We start from the raw sequence: 20,301 nt of genomic DNA on the forward strand, positions 1-20,301 counted from the left end.
TGGGTCCACCACGAAAGCTGAATCTGACGCTGCGGCCAAGAGAGCTCACTTCTCTAGCCTCATTACTTCCTGATCCAGAAGAGCTTGACGAATCAGAGAGCCTGATCTGCATTGTAAATGAGAACTTGTTCTCAACTAGCCTACCTGGTTAAATAAAAGTCAAATAAATAAAAAATGCATGGGGAAGCCAAAGAGCAACTTACTCATCCTTCATGTCCTGCACAAAGGTGTGTAGGTCTGGGTAGCTTCTCTTTCCCCTGCTGAGGGTGAGGCTGGTCTGGGAGGCTGCAGCCTTGCGGGTCATGGTAGTGAAGGTCACCACTGCAGCCTGATGGGGACGACAGAAAGCAGACTTAGGCTGGAATTCAATCAAATTCGCCATGCAGTGTTAACGTAATGTCTGTTTACGAACTACTGTCTGCGTGCACAAACAGACATGTACACACACACACACTGTTATCTGGAAGCATTTACCTTTGCCACTCGTTCAGTCTCCTGGCATTGAGATGGCCCGGCTGTTTCTACATCATCACTCTCCTGCATCACACTCTCTCCTTCGACCTCCAGTGTCAGAGTTGATGTGGATGTCTTCAGATCAACCTGATTCAACTCACTCTCTCCTTCGACCTCCAGTGTCAGAGTTGATGTGGATGTCTTCAGATCAACCTGATTCAACTCACTCTCTCCTTTGGCCTCCTAGATTAGAAGATCTTTATAAGCTAAAGCTTGGGAAATTCATTTGGCATTTTAATCTTCACTGCGTAATTAAAACGCAATGCATCATACCTCCTGTGACTGAGATGGGCAACATTTGGCAACAGCATCGTCCAACTCACGCTCTCCTTCAACCTCCTGTGACTGAGATGGGATGACAATGGCCTCGTCCAACTCACTCTCTCCTTCAACCTTCTATGACTGAGACGTGCCATCTGTCTTCAGATTAGCCTCCTGCATCTCAATCTCTCCATCAGCTTCTAGTGACAGAGTTGGGATATCTGTCTCTAGAACAGCCTCTTCCAACTTGGTCTGTCTCTCAGCCTCTCTGATCTGTGTCTAGATACAGAAAAAGGAATCTATCAAAGGTCACTCACTATAACATGCTATAATGTGAGTGTGAGGATGTGTTCCAATTATAGAATTCGAATCATAGAAGTAAAATGAATCATTCTAGAATTTGAATAGATTCACTCAAATTCTATGGTTCCAATACTCTGCGATGACTCGGCCTATCCAGAGTCATATATTTAGAGAATTCTGCCAACTTTTAGGCAGGACTCCATGTTAGCGCCTTTGAGCCTTTCATTTAAAATTTTAAAATATGTCAATTATTAAATAATGTTCAGTTACATAGCATTGTTAAAAATGTAAATATTGCCCATGGGGAGCCAGCTCTCATATGAATATGTTTGATTATACTGTGTCGTGTAATGTATACATATTGATGTAAATGCAACATAATGCAGATATTTGAATGTCCCAACTTTCCAAATACATGGCTCTGGGCCTACCTCTCCATAGGTGGTGATCTTTGACCTACTACAGAATCTGTATTTGTAGGCCTATGTGATCCTGTAACCAGTCATTAAGGTACATCACTTACCTGACTTCCTTAACAACATCACTGTCATTGATGGGGTTATCCAGGTCCATGAGGGTGAGGTTATTCCCACTGATTCCTGAAAGACAGCACTTATTTTGGCCAGAGCCCTATAGAGTACCACAGTATGAGTCATAATACCCATAAAACCTAGCGGTCAAACAGTGAAATGGTTCCAATTGTTTTTCCACCATTCCATTTTCACATAGGGGATTTTTAGAAACACTTAAAATAAGGGCTGTGGTTCAGGTAGGCTTACCCTGGTGTGACAGTTTGATATCTGTGTAAATCTCTAGGTCAAGGTGACTTTTATCAATATATTTGCCTGTATTTACCAAAACATGAAATGCTAATTAGCTGCTAATGTGGTTATAAAGAACTACAAATGTCATTACAATCATGCTGATGGAGGCAAAAGTAAGAATCTCTTAACTATGTTAGCTAAATGTAATGAATAAATTGGCTGCATTTCTTTAAAAATGGACAACTCTGGACTGTTAAGTGCAAGTTTTAAATAGATACAAAACCTGTTAGCAAAGGTGTCAGCTAGAGATGAAGTTTAGGAGCTTGCAGGGATTTGTAGTTTTGCATGTCTACTTTGATGCTAATTAGCATTTTCTAATCTGAGAGGAAATGGAGCCGAAATATATTGATAAAAGTCACCTTGTCCGTGAGAGATTTACATGGTTATAAAAACGTAAAAAATGACTCCACCATTTCCCGGTTTGACCGCTAGGTTTTATGGGTATTATGACAACTTTACTGTGGGGCTCTTTTCACTGGTTGGTCGTTTTGTCTCGATGTTTATTGCAAACAAATACATTTGCACAATGAGCCCTTGTCTGAAATACATTGTTTCAGATGCTGTTGGTTAGCTAGGTAGTGAATTTTAACCATTGTGTAGCAGTGTGATGTTGTTCCCCTAGATTATGCACCAAGTTGCACACAAGGACCAATTCAAATAGGTCAGGTCAAGAGGGGATGTTAATAATTTAGTGTATTTCTTTATTTAATTACAGCTGCATAGCTAATGTTTTTCTTTAGTGTACAAACACTTTCTATTCTACTGTCTATTGTACATGTGATTGTAAAAGTTTTGTATATTTTGGTTTGGGCCATCGCGGGTTATATGTATTTCCTTACCCCCTTATTGTTATTTTGCATGAGAGCTAGGACTGAGCCATAATGTGTGTTGTCTCTTCGTGTGCAGGGCAAATAAAAATAATTCAACTAGCAGACCTTCAGTTGTGGCAGCGTCCTTTTAATAAGTAGTGCACTAGCCTACATAGGGAATAGTGTGCAATTTACGACGTAAATATGAGGCTGGTGTTATAACCCTTGACCCACAGCAGATTCTAACGTACCTTTAACCAACTGTCAAGACTCCCCGGCCATAGACTTCGTAGTTTGATATTAAACATTTAATCCACAGTAATATAATTGAGAATTAAAAAATAACATGCCTACCTTGAACACTTTCTTCTCCATGTCGTTGCAAAAAATGAACGCTCCTCCAGCACGAGACTAACAATGCTGTACAGATTTGGGTTGAAAGCTCACCCATGGAAATCCTGCCAGTTTTAAATAAATGTAGGCTATTATTGCAATGTTGAGGATGCAATGCAAAATAAAATACATAACCCACACCGTTAGGCCAATTCATCACTTTGCCAATAAGAGACCATTCTTGTTCCTTGTAGCCTTTCTTTTGGGTTATTGGCACCAGTCATTGCCTGATACCTAGAAATGGACTTATACTGCGGTTGTCACATAACAGAAACCATAGTTCATTATTAAATAACATAACTCATTTCTTTTATTACTCATAAAATATACAGCAATCTTCAGATAGTGAAATAATTCATGGAAGTTTCAAATTCAGTCACTATTTCATATGTACATGCTAGTTTCATCCTTTTAGAAGATAGATAAGGAAACAACAACCTGTGAACCTCCTGTTCCTGATTTGATGAACATAGCAAATGTATTGTACATATTTCCAGTTAAAATGATCTTCAAAAAGAGACAAATGGGGATTTGAACAAGCAATCACATAAAAGGATTGAGTGGTTTCATTTTTTGAAGTTAAAGCAAGCAAAACCTGTCAAAAACATTGATTATAAGATCAAAGACATAAGATATTTATTTTCCAACAGAAGAAAATCTAAATGCTGCTGTCCTACCATTGGTGTACAGTGTTTCTCCTCTCCAAGGGAGACATGTTTTCCACCTCACATGCCTCGGAATAGTATCAGTGCTTTTCACAAACGTTGTAGTACTTAGTGTGCATCATTGTTTTCGCTCATACAGCTGCCCTTACTCTCCTAACCTCCCCTCAGTAACTAACGAAGGCACAAAATGACATATCACAAGAAAGAATACATGAATTAATAATTTACTTTCTAGAGGGCAAAGGACAGGTAGGTTTAATAACACATGTAATATTTCTCAATTTAAAAAAGTCCTGTTGCTCACATACCGGTATGCAAAACTACATCCCAAATGGCACCCTATTTCCTTTAGAGTGCACTGCTTTTGACCAGAACCCTATGGGCCCTGTTCAACAGTAGTGTACTATTCAGTATAGGGAATAGGGTTCCATTTAATCTTTGAAATTACTCATGAGAGCAAATACTACAATTTGTTGTTTCCCACAGAGCTTAAGACATAAATGATTTTATTAAAATGTGTTCATATAAAATGTATGATTTCCCCTCCTCCCACATGGATTACAGACAAGAGGCTAGGTGCGTTCTGACTGTCTTAGTGTGCGGATAAACATGACAATCACTCTCATGAAACATCACTCCTTATGTTTTTTCTCAGCCCAATTTCTAGTAAAAACAAGTTTTAAAAAGGCTTCTTCCACATCTTTTGGTCCCTGTCTGTTTTGCTCTCAGTGAAGTGCTACTATCCCCTTGGACTACAGGTTATTGCCATCATAAGGTTTGCCAGACAGTTTCTACCGTTTAGGACCTTTGTGGGTAAAGGTAAAGATGGGGTATAGCAGCAGCAGTTCCTCTGAAGTCCAGTATCTGCTGGAAGGGAACCTGGTGGTACGAGAGAATGAGTGTGGGCCAGCCAGCCTGTTGCACCTCCTACTTTTCTCTATTTGCGGGACTCTTAAGGCTCCTGTGCGGACTGTCTTGGCTCGTGCCCTCCCAAAGCTGGCTATGGTGATTTAAGACACGGTGTGTGTATTTGTTTGTGGCCTCTGCCCCACTTCGCTGTCCATCCGCCTGCACTTGCCTCCCTTCTTCCTGGGCAGCGACCACCACCACTCTCAGTACGTCTCCGAGTCTGAGTCGTTGAGTTCCTCATCCTTGTAGAAGCCTTCGTCGTGGCCGCGGTGTCCGATGTTGTTGAAGCTGCAGTAGGAGCTGTGTTCGCTGCGCAGCACAGGCAGGCTGTCGAAGGTAACACTCTTGGAGGGGCTGGTGGTGTAGTGGTTAATGGCACTGAAGGTCAGGCTGGGTGCCGGGGTGCAGGGGGACACGGGCATCATGGTGGCCAGGATCAGCGCCAGGCAGTCCGCCACGTCTTTGTTGGGTGCGCAGGCCAAGGCAGGCGTGTAACCTGAGGGGTACAAACAGAACCACAGAGGATAACTTCAGGAGCATCACTGTTTACTACAACAGTTTTGGTGAAAAACATGAAATAACTTGGCATCTCCTAGCCTGGTGTTAAGACAAGTGGGAAGCTGGGAGGTGCTCTTATTCTCCATGGACTTTAGTGTCCCAGAACTTTCCAAGCAGTGGATTAGAGAGAAACATTTGTGGACACATTGAGAAGAAAAGTCCCAAAGAAAATGGTGTTAGCCTTACAGATCTTACCATTCTCATCGACTGCGAGCACGCTAGCACCCTTCGCTAGCAGCTCTTGCACCACCACGGTCAGACCATTTCTGGCTGCAACGTGTAACGGCCTGAAGGGAAAGTACCATCAGATTAGCCAGCAGAAAATGAGGATACCTCCCAAATGCCAGACTATTCCCTATATAGTGCACTTCTTCTGACCAAGGACCCTATGGCCCAATTAATGCAGCTGAACCATACGTACGTCTGTAAGGCTGCGTTAGTCGAGTTGATGAGGTTCCTGTCTGTAATCTTCTCCAATATCAACAAGGCACTGGTTTCATGCCCCTTTAAAAACAGAGTCAAACATGTCAGACAAAATTCAAACCAGAGAGAACATCCTCTTCATGTGGGGTTCCTCACCTTACTGCAGGCCAGATGAAGAGCAGTGTTCTTGACTGCATCCTGCAGGGTGAGCTCTGCTTTGGCACTGCTCACCAACAGCTCTGAGACAGAGAAACATAAAAGGAATTACATTAGGAAATTAAGCTACTTATTCAAATTGTTGAACTTAAGCCGGCTGGCGAGGCAAAGCGGAGGAGAGGGGACTGCATACCGACAGCGTTGGTTTGTCCGTTCTCAGCAGCCATCATGAGGGAGGTCTTCCCGGAGGCGTCGGGGGAGTTGACCTGGGCATTGTGACCTAGCAGCAGCTGAAGACACTCCACGTGGTCCGTGAAGGCTGCCGCATGCAGGGGGGTCCTGGAGAGAGGAAACTGTTTTCATTGATATGGAGTAGGAGTGTTATTATCAAGTATAGTTTCTACAATCCCTCATCCAACCCCAGAGGTCGTTTTCACAACATTATTCTCCAGAAGAAAAGAACGTTGTCGTGTGCCGTAGTTACCGGTTCTTGGTGTCAGTGGCGTTGACAATGGCCGGCCCCAGAGTGTCAATCAACATCTCTGCAGCCCCCTCGTTGTCGTTAATCACAGCACAGTGGAGGGGGCTGAAGGAGTTGCCCTCGGTCTTGTGGAAAACCTCCTGTTCCAGCAGCACCTCGACACACGTGTCATGGCCTAGTGGAAGATTGATTCATTTAATTTAGAATTAAAAGTAATACGTTGCTCTAGCGGGAAACATTACATACAGCAGAAAGATGACGTCACTGTAGACCACAACAATACCCTCAGAAAGCCAAGGATCTGACAATGGTGAAGTCACAACAAAAACGTTTTAGCTACAACATATACTATGTCAATCCCTGACAAAGTCCTTTCAATGTAAGCTCCACCACTGAGAGTCATAACCCTACTTCTCACACAGTGTTGTAGTCTTGTTCATTGCCCCAAATTGCTCCATCAAGACCAATCTAATGCTTTTCAATCCACAAGAGGGAGTGAATGAGTGCACACTTCTTGGAGAAGAGAATAGAGCTCCAGTCCAGTTAGTATCGTTGTAAGGCCTGCCTAATTCAGGGACATGTTTACAGTGTTGGAGAGGGAATCAGAATAGAGCTTCAGTCCAGTTAGTACCGTTGTAGCAGGCCCAGTGTAGTGGCGTGTAGCCCTGGTTGTCTGTGATGACGGGAAGGGTCTCCACTGACTGGGCTGCATGTAGGAGCCCCCCCAGCACCCCGATGTGTCCAGACGCCGCCGCCAGGTGAACAGGGGTCCGCCCCTTACAGTCCCGAACTAGGAAGCTGGCGCTGTGCTGCAGCAGGGCCTCCACACACTCCTCATGACCAGTCACCGCCTGGTAGGGTGGCGAGACAAGAATGGAATTGATTAAATCATAATCAATTATATAATAAGGAATCATAGCAATCCCTAGTAGTTCAATGGCTCCATCCCAAGATCAGAACAAGCCTCCCCCTCTCTTTCTGTGCGAGTGTGTACAACTCTCCTCCTCACCCCTCTGTGTAGAGCTGTTCTGCCCCACTTGTCTTTGGCTTCTACGCTGGCTCCCTTGTTGAGCAGTGAGTACACACAGTCTGTGTGTCCGCTCAGCACCGACAGCATCAGAGGGGTTCTGATACACAAGACAACAGGTCATATTACAAACTGGTAATAACCAGCTTGAGTCCCAAATGGCAACCTATTCCCTATATGGTACACTACTCTTGACCTGAGCCCATAGGACTTTGGTTTAAAGTACTGTACCAAGTAGGGTATAGGTTGCCATTTGGGATGCAGCCCCAGTTTCAAAATCTCTTTATTTCAGGAATTGTATCCAAAACCCAATTGACTTACTGTCCATTCCCATCTTGAACATCCACTGCACTCTGGAGGTCAGCATTTCCAATCAATAAACGCAAACACTCCGAATGACCGTTGGTTGCTAGAGGAAGATAAACAGAGAGGATATAAGAATGTCAGATGATTGACCGTTGGTAGCTAGAGGAGGATCAACAAGAGGATATAAGAATGTGAGATGATTGACCATTGGTAACTAGAGGAGGATAAACAGAGAGGATATAAGAATGTGAGATGATTGACCGTTGGTAGCTAGAGTAGGATAAACAGAGAGGATATGAGCAGATTGCTGGACGACTATAACCTTCACATGAACAGACAGATTTCTAGAACAGTGGTGTTGGTAGATGACATCCTCATGATGTTAACACAGCAGATAATAAAGAATTTTGGGGCTGAGGCCATCGAAGCCTGTCACCTGCTAGCTGTGTACCTGGCTCTGGATAGAAGTCTCCCCTGTGCACTGATCTAGGATCAGCTTACCCTCCCTAGATCCTCAATAATTAGTGGAGAGCATGACAAAAAAATGACCTTAGATCAGTGTCTCGTGGGCATTTTCACACAATACCATGTAACATCCCTAGAGTGGACATTGTCGTCCTAGCAACATGACCAAACAAATGGCCATCTTGGTCAGGAAAACGTTTTAATTACAGAAGCTCTGTGATATCCTTATGTCTACCTGCAGCGTGGATGGGGGTCCTCTTCAGAGTGAAGTCTTTAACCAGGATGGAGGCTCCCTGGTTGATGAGGACGTCAACACACTCCACATGGCCTTTAAAGGCAGCCAGGTCCAGAGGGGTGCGCCCCTGGCTGTCCCTCACGTCTAGATCCAGCAGAGACTGAACCAGGACCTCCATAGCATGGTGGTGACCGTGGTACGCCTGAATAGAAACACAAACACAGTCTCAAGCAAAGTCCAGGGGTACGCCTGAATACATATTCACTTTTAATATAATCAATGTCCTAGAGTAGACCCGTGGTACGCCTGAACAGAAATACAGTGCTAGACCTCTAAAGTAGACCAGAGTCTTTCAATCGGGAAAGATTTTTTTTTTCTCCCGCCCAGCATCAACATCGGAGGTTACTGCCAAGCGTGGGATTGAGAAACAAACACTCTACTTCTCTTCTGAGGTTGATTAACTCAAATGGCAAAATAAGGAAATCATCCTCATCATCACTGTGTAGAATATGCATGTATTTTACACTAATCGGGAATAGATCGGAATATGGTGTGTGAGTCTGTCTGGACAGTCAACTTCCTGTGGAAAATCTACACCATGCTTGCATCCCAGATAGCACCCTATTCCCTATGTAGTGAACTACTTTTGATCAGGGCCTATAAGGATCTGGTCAAACGTAGTGTACTAAATAGGGAATAGGGTGCCATTTGTCATATGGAGACCACTACAGGAGCAGGTAGGCTTTACTCACAGCGAGGTGTAGAGGGCTGATGGGAGCTCTGACATCAGAGTCGTTCAGGATGTCTGTCCCTGAGGTTTCCATTAGCTGAGGAAAGACAAGAACGGCCAGTTCAGACTTGTAACATATTTACTTGGAAGGTTAGTCTAGTAGCATGTGTAACATGGTAAATCTCAGTGACCAGCCTCTGCAGACATACTGGGGTGTTGCATCCATACCTTAAACAAGCAAGTGTGAGGAAAAGTTACCAACTGGCACTTACCACATCTAAAGGTGTTTCACTTGCAATCTGGAAAAAGAACATCAAGAGTGACGACAAACATGCAACCACACCTTAAAACCTACTGAATATCAATGATTATGTCCCAAATGGCAGCCTATTCCCTATATAGTGCACTACTTTTGACCAGAGCCCTATGGGCCCCACAGCCATTTGGGACGCAGTGAAAATGGTGTGGATGCAGGGCATCTAGTATCCTGTGGTTCTGACTCACCAGCTCCAGACAGAGGCGGTGTCCGTATGCAGACGCGTAATGCACTGCATTGTAGCCCTGATTGTCCCGGATCCCTGGGTTAGCATCGTTTCGCAGCAAATACTCCAGACACCTAGAGGTCAAGAGTTCACTAATCATTACACCAACATCAAGACAAACAGATAATCAAGCAGAGACACTTTTCCAAAGGAGACGTGGCCAAGCTTTCACACTGCCGATTGAACACTAGCGTGCATTCAAACACTCAACATACTCTCCAGACTACAGTGAAATGTGAAAGGTCACGGCACCACAACACACACAACAGTAAGAGGAGTGTGAGACGTACTTTCCGTCTGTATCGGAGGCAGCAGCGTAGTGGAGCGGGGTGCAGCCCCTCTTATCCAGGTCGTTCACACTGGCCCCAGACCCCACCAAGGCAAACAGACACTGGTAGTTACAGTTGGCTGCTGCATAATGCAGAGGACTCCTAGAAGAACACAAACAGTCAACAGAAACAGCTGATTGGAGATGCAAAACAATATCCCAATATTCCCCATTATCATAAAGAACAAATATGAAAGTTATTTGATGCCACAGACAGACCTTCCGAAGCTGTCCTTTCTGTTGAAGTCTGCCCCTGTGTTGAGCAGCAGATTCAGACAGTCCAGGTTCCTGGTAACAAGATATCAAGTTTAGAAAGGCCCTCTGAGCTATCAGGTGCATGTTAACAATGAGAGAACCTGAAAGAAAAGAGAAACCTGTACACTGCTCTTGCTAGCATCACTGTTTTTATTAAGGCTAATAAAAGCTAGGATAAAAACAGTGATACTAGCAAGAGCAGTGTGCAGGTTTCTCTTCTCTTTCAGGAAGATAAAGACATTTTAGTCAATACCACCATAACATGGAGCCACATTATACAGAAATGATACTGCAGGAGGAGATGGTTTTCCAGGTCATGAACTACATATTCCTTGGTGTAAAGCCTGGACCAGTCCACTCACCCTCCAGCTGCTGCAGCATGTAAACAGGTTCTTCCAAAGTCGTCAGGGGTGTCTATATCAAAGCCTGATGAGAGGAGCTTTCGACAGCAGTCAGAGAAACCACTGAGAGCAGCCAGGTGGAGGGGGAACATCCCATGGACGCCTCGTCTGCAACAACATTTTATACTTTCAGCACTCTTATTCAGAGCGACTTCCAGTTAATTCAGCTGAGTTTAGAAAAAGCAGCACATCACAGTCCTCATTAAACCCTACTGCATACTGCAATGCCCAGTCTATCAACCACCCACACACCACAATGGAGGCGATTTCATGTGTTGAGCAGAGAGTCTCCAAGTGGGAATTCGGTCGATGACAGAATTGCAGATGCATGTTGCAGTATTGCTGGAAACTGTGTGTTCTCTTACTTGGCTGTGTCAGCACCGTTCGTGATGAGTGTATTGATGAGTAACTCGTGGCCGTAGCGAGCAGAGATGTGCAGGGGTGTGTTTCCATTCTTATCTTCACAGTCGATCTCAGCACCTAATACACACACACAATCAACCACTTGACCCTAGAGGCATCACGTAGCTAAATGTTCAACCACGTTGCAGTAACATTGCTCTGTGCCAGTGTATCATGGTTTGAAGACAAAAGACAAGATGCTGAAGAGCCTACTGGTTCATATATACACTGCTCAAAAAAAATAAAGGGAACACTTAAACACCACAATGTAACTCCAAGTCAATCACACTTCTGTGAAATCAAACTGTCCACTTAGGAAGCAACACTGATTGACAATACATTTCACATGCTGTTGTGCAAATGGAATAGATAACAGGTGGAAATTATAGGCAATTAGGAAGACACCCCCAATAAAGGAGTGGTTCTGCAGGTGGTGACCAGACCACTTCTCAGTTCCTATGCTTCCTGGCTGATGTTTTGGTCACTTTTGAATGCTGGCGGTGCTTTCACTCTAGTGGTAGCATGAGACGGAGTCTACAACCCACACAAGTGGCTCAGGTAGTGCAGCTCATCCAGGATGGCACATTCGAGATGTGGCAAGAAGGTTTGCTGTGTCTGTCAGCGTAGTGTCCAGAGCATGGAGGCGCTACCAGGAGACAGGCCAGTACATCGGGAAACGTGGAGAAGGCCGTAGGAGGGCAACAACCCAGCAGCAGGACCGCTACCTCCGCCTTTGTGCAAGGAGGAGCACTGCCAGAGCCCTGCAAAATGACCTCCAGCAGGCCACAAATGTGCATGTGTCTGCTCAAACGGTCAGAAACAGACTCCATGAGGGTGGTATGAGGGCCTGACGTCCACAGGTGGGGGTTGTGCTTACAGCCCAACACCGTGCAGGACGTTTGGCATTTGCCAGAGAACACCAAGATTGGCAAATTCGCCACTGGCGCCCTGTGCTCTTCACAGATGAAAGCAGGTTCACACTGAGCACATGTGACAGACGTGACAGAGTCTGGAGATGCCGTGGAGAACGTTCTGCTGCCTGCAACATCCTCCAGCATGACCAGTTTGGCGGTGGGTCAGTCATGGTGTGGGGTGGCATTTCTTGGGGGACCCCTTGTGAGACCATATGCTGGTGCGGTTGGCCCTGGGTTTCTGCTAATGCAAGACAATGCTAGACCTCATGTGGCTGGAGTGTGTCAGCAGTTCCTGCAAGAGGAAGGCATTGATGCTATGGACTGGCCCGTCCGTTCACCAGACCTGAATCCAATTGAGCACATCTGGGACATCATGTCTCGCTCCATCCACCATTGCACCACAGACTGTCCAGGAGTTGGCGGATGCTTTAGTCCAAGTCTGGGAGAAGATCCCTCAGGAGACCATCCGCCACCTCATCAGGAGCATGCCCAAGCGTTGTAGGGAGGTCATACAGGCACGTGGAGGCCACACACACTACCGAGCCTCATTTTGACTTGTTTTAAGGACATTACATCAAAGTTGGATCAGCCTGTAGTGTGGTTTTCCACTTTAAATTTTGAGTGTGACTCCAAATCCAGACCTCCATGGGTTGATAAATTTGATTTCCATTGATCATTTGTGTGATTTTGTTGTCAGCACATTCAACTATGTAAAGAAGTATTTCATAAGAATATTTCATTCATTCAGATCTAGGATGTGTTATTTTAGTGTTCCCTTTATTTTTTTGAGCAGTGTATATTCTGTTGAGAGCATTCACAGAGACTCACCATTCTGGATGATGGCTTGAGATCTGGAGAAGCGTCCGTGGATGGCCGTCATGTGGAGGGGGGTCTTTCCATCTTTACTCTGCAGAGAGCGAGAGACAGATGGTTCACACTGCAGTCTGTGCTGCTGACCACAAGTGGAGGTGCGCTTTATTGCATTTAGTTTGTATTGTTAAGATTAATCCAGTGGTATCTGAATGTATTTGGTCCAAGTCTACTAAGCCGTGTGCTGCATCAGTGACCCAAAGTAGTGCACTATAAAAGGAATAGGGTGCCATTTGGGATGCAGTGGTGTCATCACAGCTTCTTACTCTGTGGGCCCTGGTCAAAAGTAGTGCACTATAAAGGAAATAGGGTGCCATTTGGGATGCAGTGGTGTCATCACAGCTTCTTACTCTGTGGGCCCTGGTCAATGGTAGTGCACTACATAGGGAACAGAGTGTCATTTGGTACAGACAGTTGATCATCCTGTCTCGTCACCTTGATGTTGACGTGGGCCCCGTTGCCCACCAGCAGCTCCAGGCAGAGCGCCCCGTGGCGCGAGGCGGCCGTGAAGTGGAGCGGGGCGAAACCCTTCTCGTTCACCTGGTTCACGTTGGCGCCGCACTCGATCAGCTCATTTACCACCACGTCCTGGCCGTTGTAGCACGCCACGTGGAGGGGGGTGTTACCGTACCCATTGGGCTCATTTATCTGGAGGGAGAAGAGGGAGGAGAGTGGGTAGAGAGAAGGGGGGATAGAACAAAACATTTCTGATCAGGTCACTTGGTTAGGAAAAACCCCTGACCCGACACACTGGGTCCAAAGGAAATCATTCTACAACACACTAGAGCTCTGTCTTTTCGTGGAGTTGTAATTGAACAGTGACTACACAGTTGAATGCGGGCATTGACTCACATCCACCCCAAGGTCGAGGAGGTACTTGACCACACTGATCATGCCGCTGGAGGCTGCAGAGTGGAGAGGGGTGTAGGCCTTCTTGTCTTTACAGGACACCTCTGATCCATGAGAGGCCAGCAGTTTCACCACCTCAATGTGCCCTATGGGGGGGAAGAGAGAGTGTGAGACAGAGCGAGAGAGAAAAGAGAGAAACAGAGGCGTTTACAGTGGTACACAGCACCACATGTTAGTTTAACTGAAACCATCTTATCAACATACTTAGTCCATCATTCTGACATAACACACTAGAGGTGGACCATACATCTGAGCGGTGAGGCTATCACACAGCCAATTCATTCACTCACTGGGATAAGGACATTTGTATTTATTATGGATCCCCATTAGCTGCTGCCAAAGTTTATACAATTTTCAAACATTTGATTCTCAGATGTCACAACACATTGTGTGCTCTCAGGCCCCTACTCCACCACTACTACACATCTACAGTACTAAATCCATGTGTATGTACAGTCGTGGCCAAAAGTTTTGAAAATGACACAAATATTAATTTTCACCAAGTCTGCTGCCTCAGTTTGTGTGATGGCAATTTGCACATACTCCAGAATGGTATGAAGAGTGATCAGATGAATTGCAATTAATTGCAAAGTCCCTCTTTGCTATGCAAATGAACTGAATCCCCCAAAAACATTTCCACAGCATTTCAGCCCTGCCACAAAAGGACCAGCTGACATCATGTCAGTGATTCTCTCGTTAACACAGGTGTGAGTGTTGACGAGGACAAGGCTGGAGATTAGTCTGTCATACTGATTGAGTTCGAATAACTGACTGGAAGCTTCAAAAGGAGGGTGGTGCTTGGAATCACTGTTCTTCCTCTGTCAGCTGTGGTTACCTGCAAGGAGACACGTGCCGTCATCATTGCATTGCACAAAAAGGGCTTCACAGGCAAGGATATTGCTGCCAGTAGGATTGCACCTAAATCAACAATTTTTTGGATCATCAATAACTTCAAGGAGAGCGGTTCAATTGTTGTAACAAAAAGGCTTCAGGGCGCCCAAAAAAGTCCAGCAAGCGCCAGGACAATCTCCTAAAGTTGATTCAGCTGCGGGATCGGGGCACCACCAGTACAGAGCTTGCTCAGGAATGGCAGCAGGCAGGTGTGAGTGCGTCTGCATGCACAGTGAGGCGAAGATTTTCAGAGGATGGCCTGGTGCCAAGAAGGGCAGCAAAGAAGACACTTCTCTCCTGGAAAAGCATCAGGTATATATTATATATACACTGATATTCTGCAAAAGGTACAGGGATTGGACTGCTGAGGACTGGGGTAAAGTAATTTTCTCTGATGAATCCCCTTTCCAATTGTTTGGGGCATCCGGAAAAAAGCTTGTCCGGAGAAGACAAGGTGAGCGCTACCACCAGTCCTGTGTCATGCCAACAGTAAAGCATCCTGAGACCATTCATGTGTGGGGTTGCTTCTCAGCAAAGGGAGTGGGCTCACTCACAATTTTGCCTAAGAACACAGCCATGAATAAAGAATGCTACCAACACATCCTCCAAGAGCAACTTCTCCCAACCATCCAGGAATAGTTTGGTAACGAACAATGCCTTTTCCAGGATGATGGGGCACCTTGCCATAAGTCAAAAGTGATAACTAAGTGGCTCAGGGAACAAAACATTGATATTTTGGGTCCATGGCCAGGAAACCCCTCAGACCTTAATCCCATTGAGAACTTGTGGTCAATCCTCAAGAGGCAGGTGGACAAACAAAAACCCACAAATTCTGACAAACTCCAAGCATTGATTATGCAAGAATGGGCTGCCATCAGTCAGGATGTGGCCCAGAAGTTAATTGACAGCATGCCAGGGCGGATTGCAGTGGTCTTGAAAAAGAAGGGTCAACACTGCAAATATTGACTCTTTGCATCAACTTCATGTAATTGTCAATAGAAGCCATTGACACTTATGAAATGCTTGTAATTATACTTCAGTATTCCATAGTAACATCTGACAAAAATATCTAAAGACACTGAAGCACCAAACTTTGTGGAAATTAATATTTGTGTCATTCTCAAAACTTTTGGCCACAACTGTATAGTGCCATATGTATGTGTGTGCGCATGCATCAGTGCCAATGTTTGTGTTGCTTCACAGTCACCGCTGTTCCATAAGGTGTTTTTTTAATCTGTTTTTTTTCAATCAAATTTTACTGCTTATGTCAGTTACTTGATGTGGAATGGAGTTCCATGTAGTCATGGCACTATGCAGTACTGTGTGCCTCCCATAGTCTGTTCTGGACTTGGGGACTGTGAAGAGACCTCTTGTGGCATGTCTTGTGGGGTATGCATAGGTGTCCGAGCTATGTGCCAGCAGTTTAGACAAGACAGCTCAGTGCATTCAACATGTCAATACCTCTCATAACTAAAAGTAGTGATGAAGTCACTCCTCCACTTTCAGCCAGGAGAGATTGAAATGCATATTATTCATATTAGCACTCTGTGTACCTCCAAGAGCCAGCTGTGCTGCCCTGTTCTGAACCAATTGCAATTTTCCTAAGTCCTTTTTTGTGGCACCTGACCACACGACTGAATAGTAGTCAAGGTGCGACAAAACTAGGGCCTGTAGGTCCTGCCTTGTTGATAGTGTTGCTAAGGCAGAGCATCGCTTTATTAGAGACAGACTTCTCCCCATCTTAGCTACTATTGCATCAATATGTTTTGACCATGACAGTTTACAATCTAGTGTTACTCCAAGCAGTTTAGTCATCTCAACTTGCTCAATTTCCACATTATTTATTACAAGATTCAGTTTAGTTTTTTTGTTTTGTTCCAAATAAAATACTTTGTTAGAAATATTTAGGGCTAACTTATTCCTAGTCAACCACTGAAACTGCAGCTCTTTGTTGAGTGTTGCAGTCATTTCTGTCGCTGTAGTAGCTGACGTGTGTAGTGTTGAGTAATCCGCATACATAGACACTCTGGCTTTACTCAGTCAGTGGCATGTCGTTAGTTTAAAAAAAAAAAAAAAAAAACAGCAAGGGGCCTAAACAGCTACCCTGGGGAATTCCTGATTCTAACTGGATTATATTTGATAGGCTTCCATTAAAGAACACCCTGTGTTCTGTTAAACAAGTAACTCCTTATCCACATTATAGCAGGGGGTATAAAGCCATAACACATACGTTTCTACAGCAGCAGAATATGATCAATAATGTCAAAAGCTGAACTGAAGTCTAACAAGACAGCCCCCACAATCAACAAACTTTATTTGTCACATACACATGGTTAGTAGATGTTAATGCGAGTGGAGCGAAATGCTTGTGCGTCTAGTTCCGACAATGCAGTAATAACCAACAAGTAATCTAACCTAACAATTTCACAACAACTACCTTATACACACAAGTGTAAAGGGATAAAGAATATGTACATAAAAATGTATGAATGAGTGATGGTACAGAACGGCATAGGCAAGATGCAGTAGATGGTATAGAATACAGTATATACATATGAGATGAGTAATGTAGGGTATGTAAACATTATATTAAGTGGCATTGTTTAAAGTGGCTTGTGATACATTGTTTCCATTATTAAAGTGGCTGGAGTTGATGCAGTATGTTGGTAGCAGCCACTCAATGTTCGTGGTGGCTGTTTAACAGTCTGATGTCCTTGAGATAGAAGCTGTTTTTCGGTCTCTCGGTCCCTGCTTTGATGCACCTGTACTGACCTCAGCTTCTGGATGATAGCGGGGTGAACAAGCAGTGGCTCGGGTGGTTGTTGTCCTTGATGATCTTTATGGCCTTCCTGTGACATTGGGTGGTGTAGGTGTCTTGGAGGGCAGGTAGTTTGCCCCCGGTGATGTGTTGTGCAGACCTCACTACCCTCTGGGGAGCCTTACGGTTGTGGGCGGAGCAGTTGCCATACCAGGCGGTGATACAGCCCGATAGGATGCTCGCGATTGTGCATCTGTAAAAGTTTTTGAGTGCTTTTGGTGACAAGCCGAATTTCTTCAGCCTCCTGAGGTTGAAGAGGCGCTGCTGCGCCTTCTTCACCACGCTGTCTGTGTGGGTGGACCAATTCAGTTTGTCCGTGATGTGTACGCAGAGGAACTTAAAACTTACTACCCTCTCCACTACTGTCCCGTCGATGTGGATTGGGGGGTGCTGCATGTGCTGTTTCCTGAAATCCATGATCATGACCCAGGGTCTCGAGCTTGATGACGAGTTTGGAGGGTACTATGGTGCTAAATGCTGAGCTGTAGTCGATGAACAGCATTCTCACATAGGTAATTCCTCTTGTCCAGATGGTTAGGGCAGTGTGGTTGCGATTGCGTCGTCTGTGGACCTATTGGGGCGGTAAGCAAATTGGAGTGGGTCTAGAGTGTCAGGTAGGGTGGAGGTGATATGGTCCTTGACTAGTCTCTCAAAGCACTTCATGATGACGGAAATCGGGTAACCTTTTGGTTACTAGTTCAACGCTCTAACCACTAGGCTACCTGTCGCCCCAAGCTTGATGATAGCCAGTCAATATTTAAATCACCCAGAAAATATACTTCTCTGTTGATATCACATACATTATCCAGATACTGACTGTTAGCACTTGGTGGTCTATAGCAGCTTCCCACAAGAATGGGCTTTAGGTGAGGCAGATTAACCTGTAGCCATATTACTTCAACAGTATTTAACATTAGATCGTCTCTAAGATTTACAGGAATATGGTTCTGAATATAGACTGCAACACCACCTCTGTTGGCATTTCTGTCTTTTCGGTAAATGTTATAACCATGTATTGCTACTACTGTATCATCAAAGGTATTATCGAAGTGAGTTCCAGAGAGTCAGAACATGAATGTCATCTATTACAAGCAAGTTATTGACTTCATGGACCTTGTTTCTTAGCCCACATTAACATATGTAGCCTATTTATAATTTATATTTTTTGCTTGATTGTTTTTAATGCTTATCAGAGGTAGACTTACTCAGGCTATTTACATTGGAGCTGATAGTGCAGGGTGAGCTGCATAAATTGGGCTTCCTACTATTGCACACTATCTCAGTGCTAACAGTGAAACTCTGGTTTATAGGGGCTCATGATTACTGCATACAATAGCTGTAGGATAAACAGATGTAGTCGGTGCAATTAGGGGTACATCAATTAAATTACTTACATCGTGTTTGCCAATGCCCCTAAGATCACGTACATTTGATGCAGAATTATGACGACTCATTGTCACAACGGTGGGGACTAACTGAGCTGGTCTTGGATCATTTACCAGTCATTGTTTCAATGCAGCCTTGAAATGCCTGGACAGAGTCCAGGAGCCAAGATGATTTGGATGGACTCCGTCACATTAGTCAGAATGTAAATGATGTGGTCAACTCATTACCCATGTAAGCAGCCCAGTGGATTGCTCGGCGGTCCTTCTTGTCAAAAGCATTAATGTTGGCTCCTCTGGAGAGAAGCAGCCTCACCATCTAACAGGAAAAGGAGAGAGAAACAAAACACAGGCTGAGGATAACTAAAGCAAAATCTACTCAAATCTGGCGTCAAAGCCTCTCTTGAACAAACTCAAGCATACAACTAGGGCTGTGACGGTCATGGGACTTCCGGTGTCGGTGATTGGTGTGCTGTATGTACACAGTCATCGACATAACTAACAGCAGACGGACGGAGGAAACATTAGCAAAAGAAAACATTAGTGTTTAGGCCTAACTGCATTGCTCATAGGCGCGCGAGTCTCAAGTTAAGGGGAAGCTAATTTTCACCATGAATATATAAAGCATTCTATGCATCATGACATTGTTGTTAATGTGATTAGTAAATTGGATAGTCATCATTTAGGCTAATAATATAACTCAATCACTGTTCGCAAAAAAACGTCTGTTCAATGCAACGTGTGGTGGAGTAAGGCTAGGCTTTATCAGATATGTTTCTTTTCATGGGAAAAGTCATTTTTTATCATGCAATTCTACTACACTTTATACAACTAAAGAGATTAGCAGAATCTTGTTCAATATGACTTTCAAGTGGCACTGACCCAGGGATAAAGAAAGTGAATAAGCACACTCACCGGGGATATAGCCGACGCCAAAAATACTGTTCGCTCAATTAAAGTTCAGAATCTTGATAACTAAAAGACAGATTAGTCTTTTCTTTGAAGCAATAGCCAATTGCTTTCCAAACTATGTTAGCCTATGGGTTTTGCGCATATTCTGCAAACAGGCTGGTCCAAGTCATCTGGGTCTCCATCGTCATTAGGTTTGAAACTGAAATGTGCCCAAAAAGGTGATGGTATGCTTTTTTGTTGTTGCAATGAGAGCCATCTCTTTCACCTTACTCCTCCAACCTACTGTAACAATGAGAAAGGTCAGAGGTGAAGGGCAGAGGCTACCCACCCACTCCCAGCCTGTAGGTGATAGATCTATAGTTAGCCCCCGGTCCTCACGTTTCCCCATCACCCCCTCCCCAATGAACTGAATTGACCTTCAAAATATTCTCTCCTATCAGCACATAGAGCAGATCTGCTGATTGTGGCGCATCAAAATATAATTGGAGAAGAGATGTATACAGTTTAATAGATGGACTAAGTCAGCAAAACAATAATAAATAGTTACCACTGCTGCTATGGGTAAAGTACATCTCCATCAAAATAAAGTTAATTAAAAGTGTTTTTTTTGTTGGTTTTG

The 20,301-nt window shown here is 44.4% G+C and overlaps 1 protein-coding gene across 2 annotated transcripts in view; it reads right to left on the reverse strand.

The window, feature by feature from the left end:
- Positions 1 to 3,383: 3,383 nt before the first annotated feature.
- The window catches only part of LOC110516569 (serine/threonine-protein phosphatase 6 regulatory ankyrin repeat subunit A), a 36,661-nt gene continuing 19,743 nt past the window's right edge, over positions 3,384 to 20,301 (reverse strand). For both annotated transcript variants that reach the window (XM_090187547.1, XM_090187540.1), the window contains exons 6-26: positions 19,002 to 19,089; positions 13,623 to 13,765; positions 13,206 to 13,418; positions 12,729 to 12,807; positions 10,950 to 11,064; positions 10,546 to 10,692; positions 10,148 to 10,216; positions 9,891 to 10,031; positions 9,563 to 9,674; positions 9,331 to 9,357; positions 9,081 to 9,155; positions 8,329 to 8,530; positions 7,644 to 7,731; positions 7,305 to 7,422; positions 6,927 to 7,146; positions 6,299 to 6,470; positions 6,008 to 6,153; positions 5,815 to 5,897; positions 5,657 to 5,739; positions 5,431 to 5,522; positions 3,384 to 5,173 (exon numbers count right to left, since the gene is read on the reverse strand). In XM_090187547.1, coding sequence (XP_090043673.1) covers positions 4,881 to 5,173; positions 5,431 to 5,522; positions 5,657 to 5,739; positions 5,815 to 5,897; positions 6,008 to 6,153; positions 6,299 to 6,470; positions 6,927 to 7,146; positions 7,305 to 7,422; positions 7,644 to 7,731; positions 8,329 to 8,530; positions 9,081 to 9,155; positions 9,331 to 9,357; positions 9,563 to 9,674; positions 9,891 to 10,031; positions 10,148 to 10,216; positions 10,546 to 10,692; positions 10,950 to 11,064; positions 12,729 to 12,807; positions 13,206 to 13,418; positions 13,623 to 13,765; positions 19,002 to 19,089 — 2,706 coding nt within the window. In that variant the 3' untranslated portion in view covers positions 3,384 to 4,880. The remainder of the gene's footprint in view (positions 5,174 to 5,430; positions 5,523 to 5,656; positions 5,740 to 5,814; positions 5,898 to 6,007; positions 6,154 to 6,298; positions 6,471 to 6,926; positions 7,147 to 7,304; positions 7,423 to 7,643; positions 7,732 to 8,328; positions 8,531 to 9,080; positions 9,156 to 9,330; positions 9,358 to 9,562; positions 9,675 to 9,890; positions 10,032 to 10,147; positions 10,217 to 10,545; positions 10,693 to 10,949; positions 11,065 to 12,728; positions 12,808 to 13,205; positions 13,419 to 13,622; positions 13,766 to 19,001; positions 19,090 to 20,301) is intronic.

The sequence above is a fragment of the Oncorhynchus mykiss genome, chromosome 2, assembly GCF_057628025.1.
Source record: "Oncorhynchus mykiss isolate SJ-2025 chromosome 2, ASM5762802v1, whole genome shotgun sequence".
In the NCBI taxonomy this organism is placed as follows: Eukaryota; Metazoa; Chordata; class Actinopteri; order Salmoniformes; family Salmonidae; genus Oncorhynchus; species Oncorhynchus mykiss.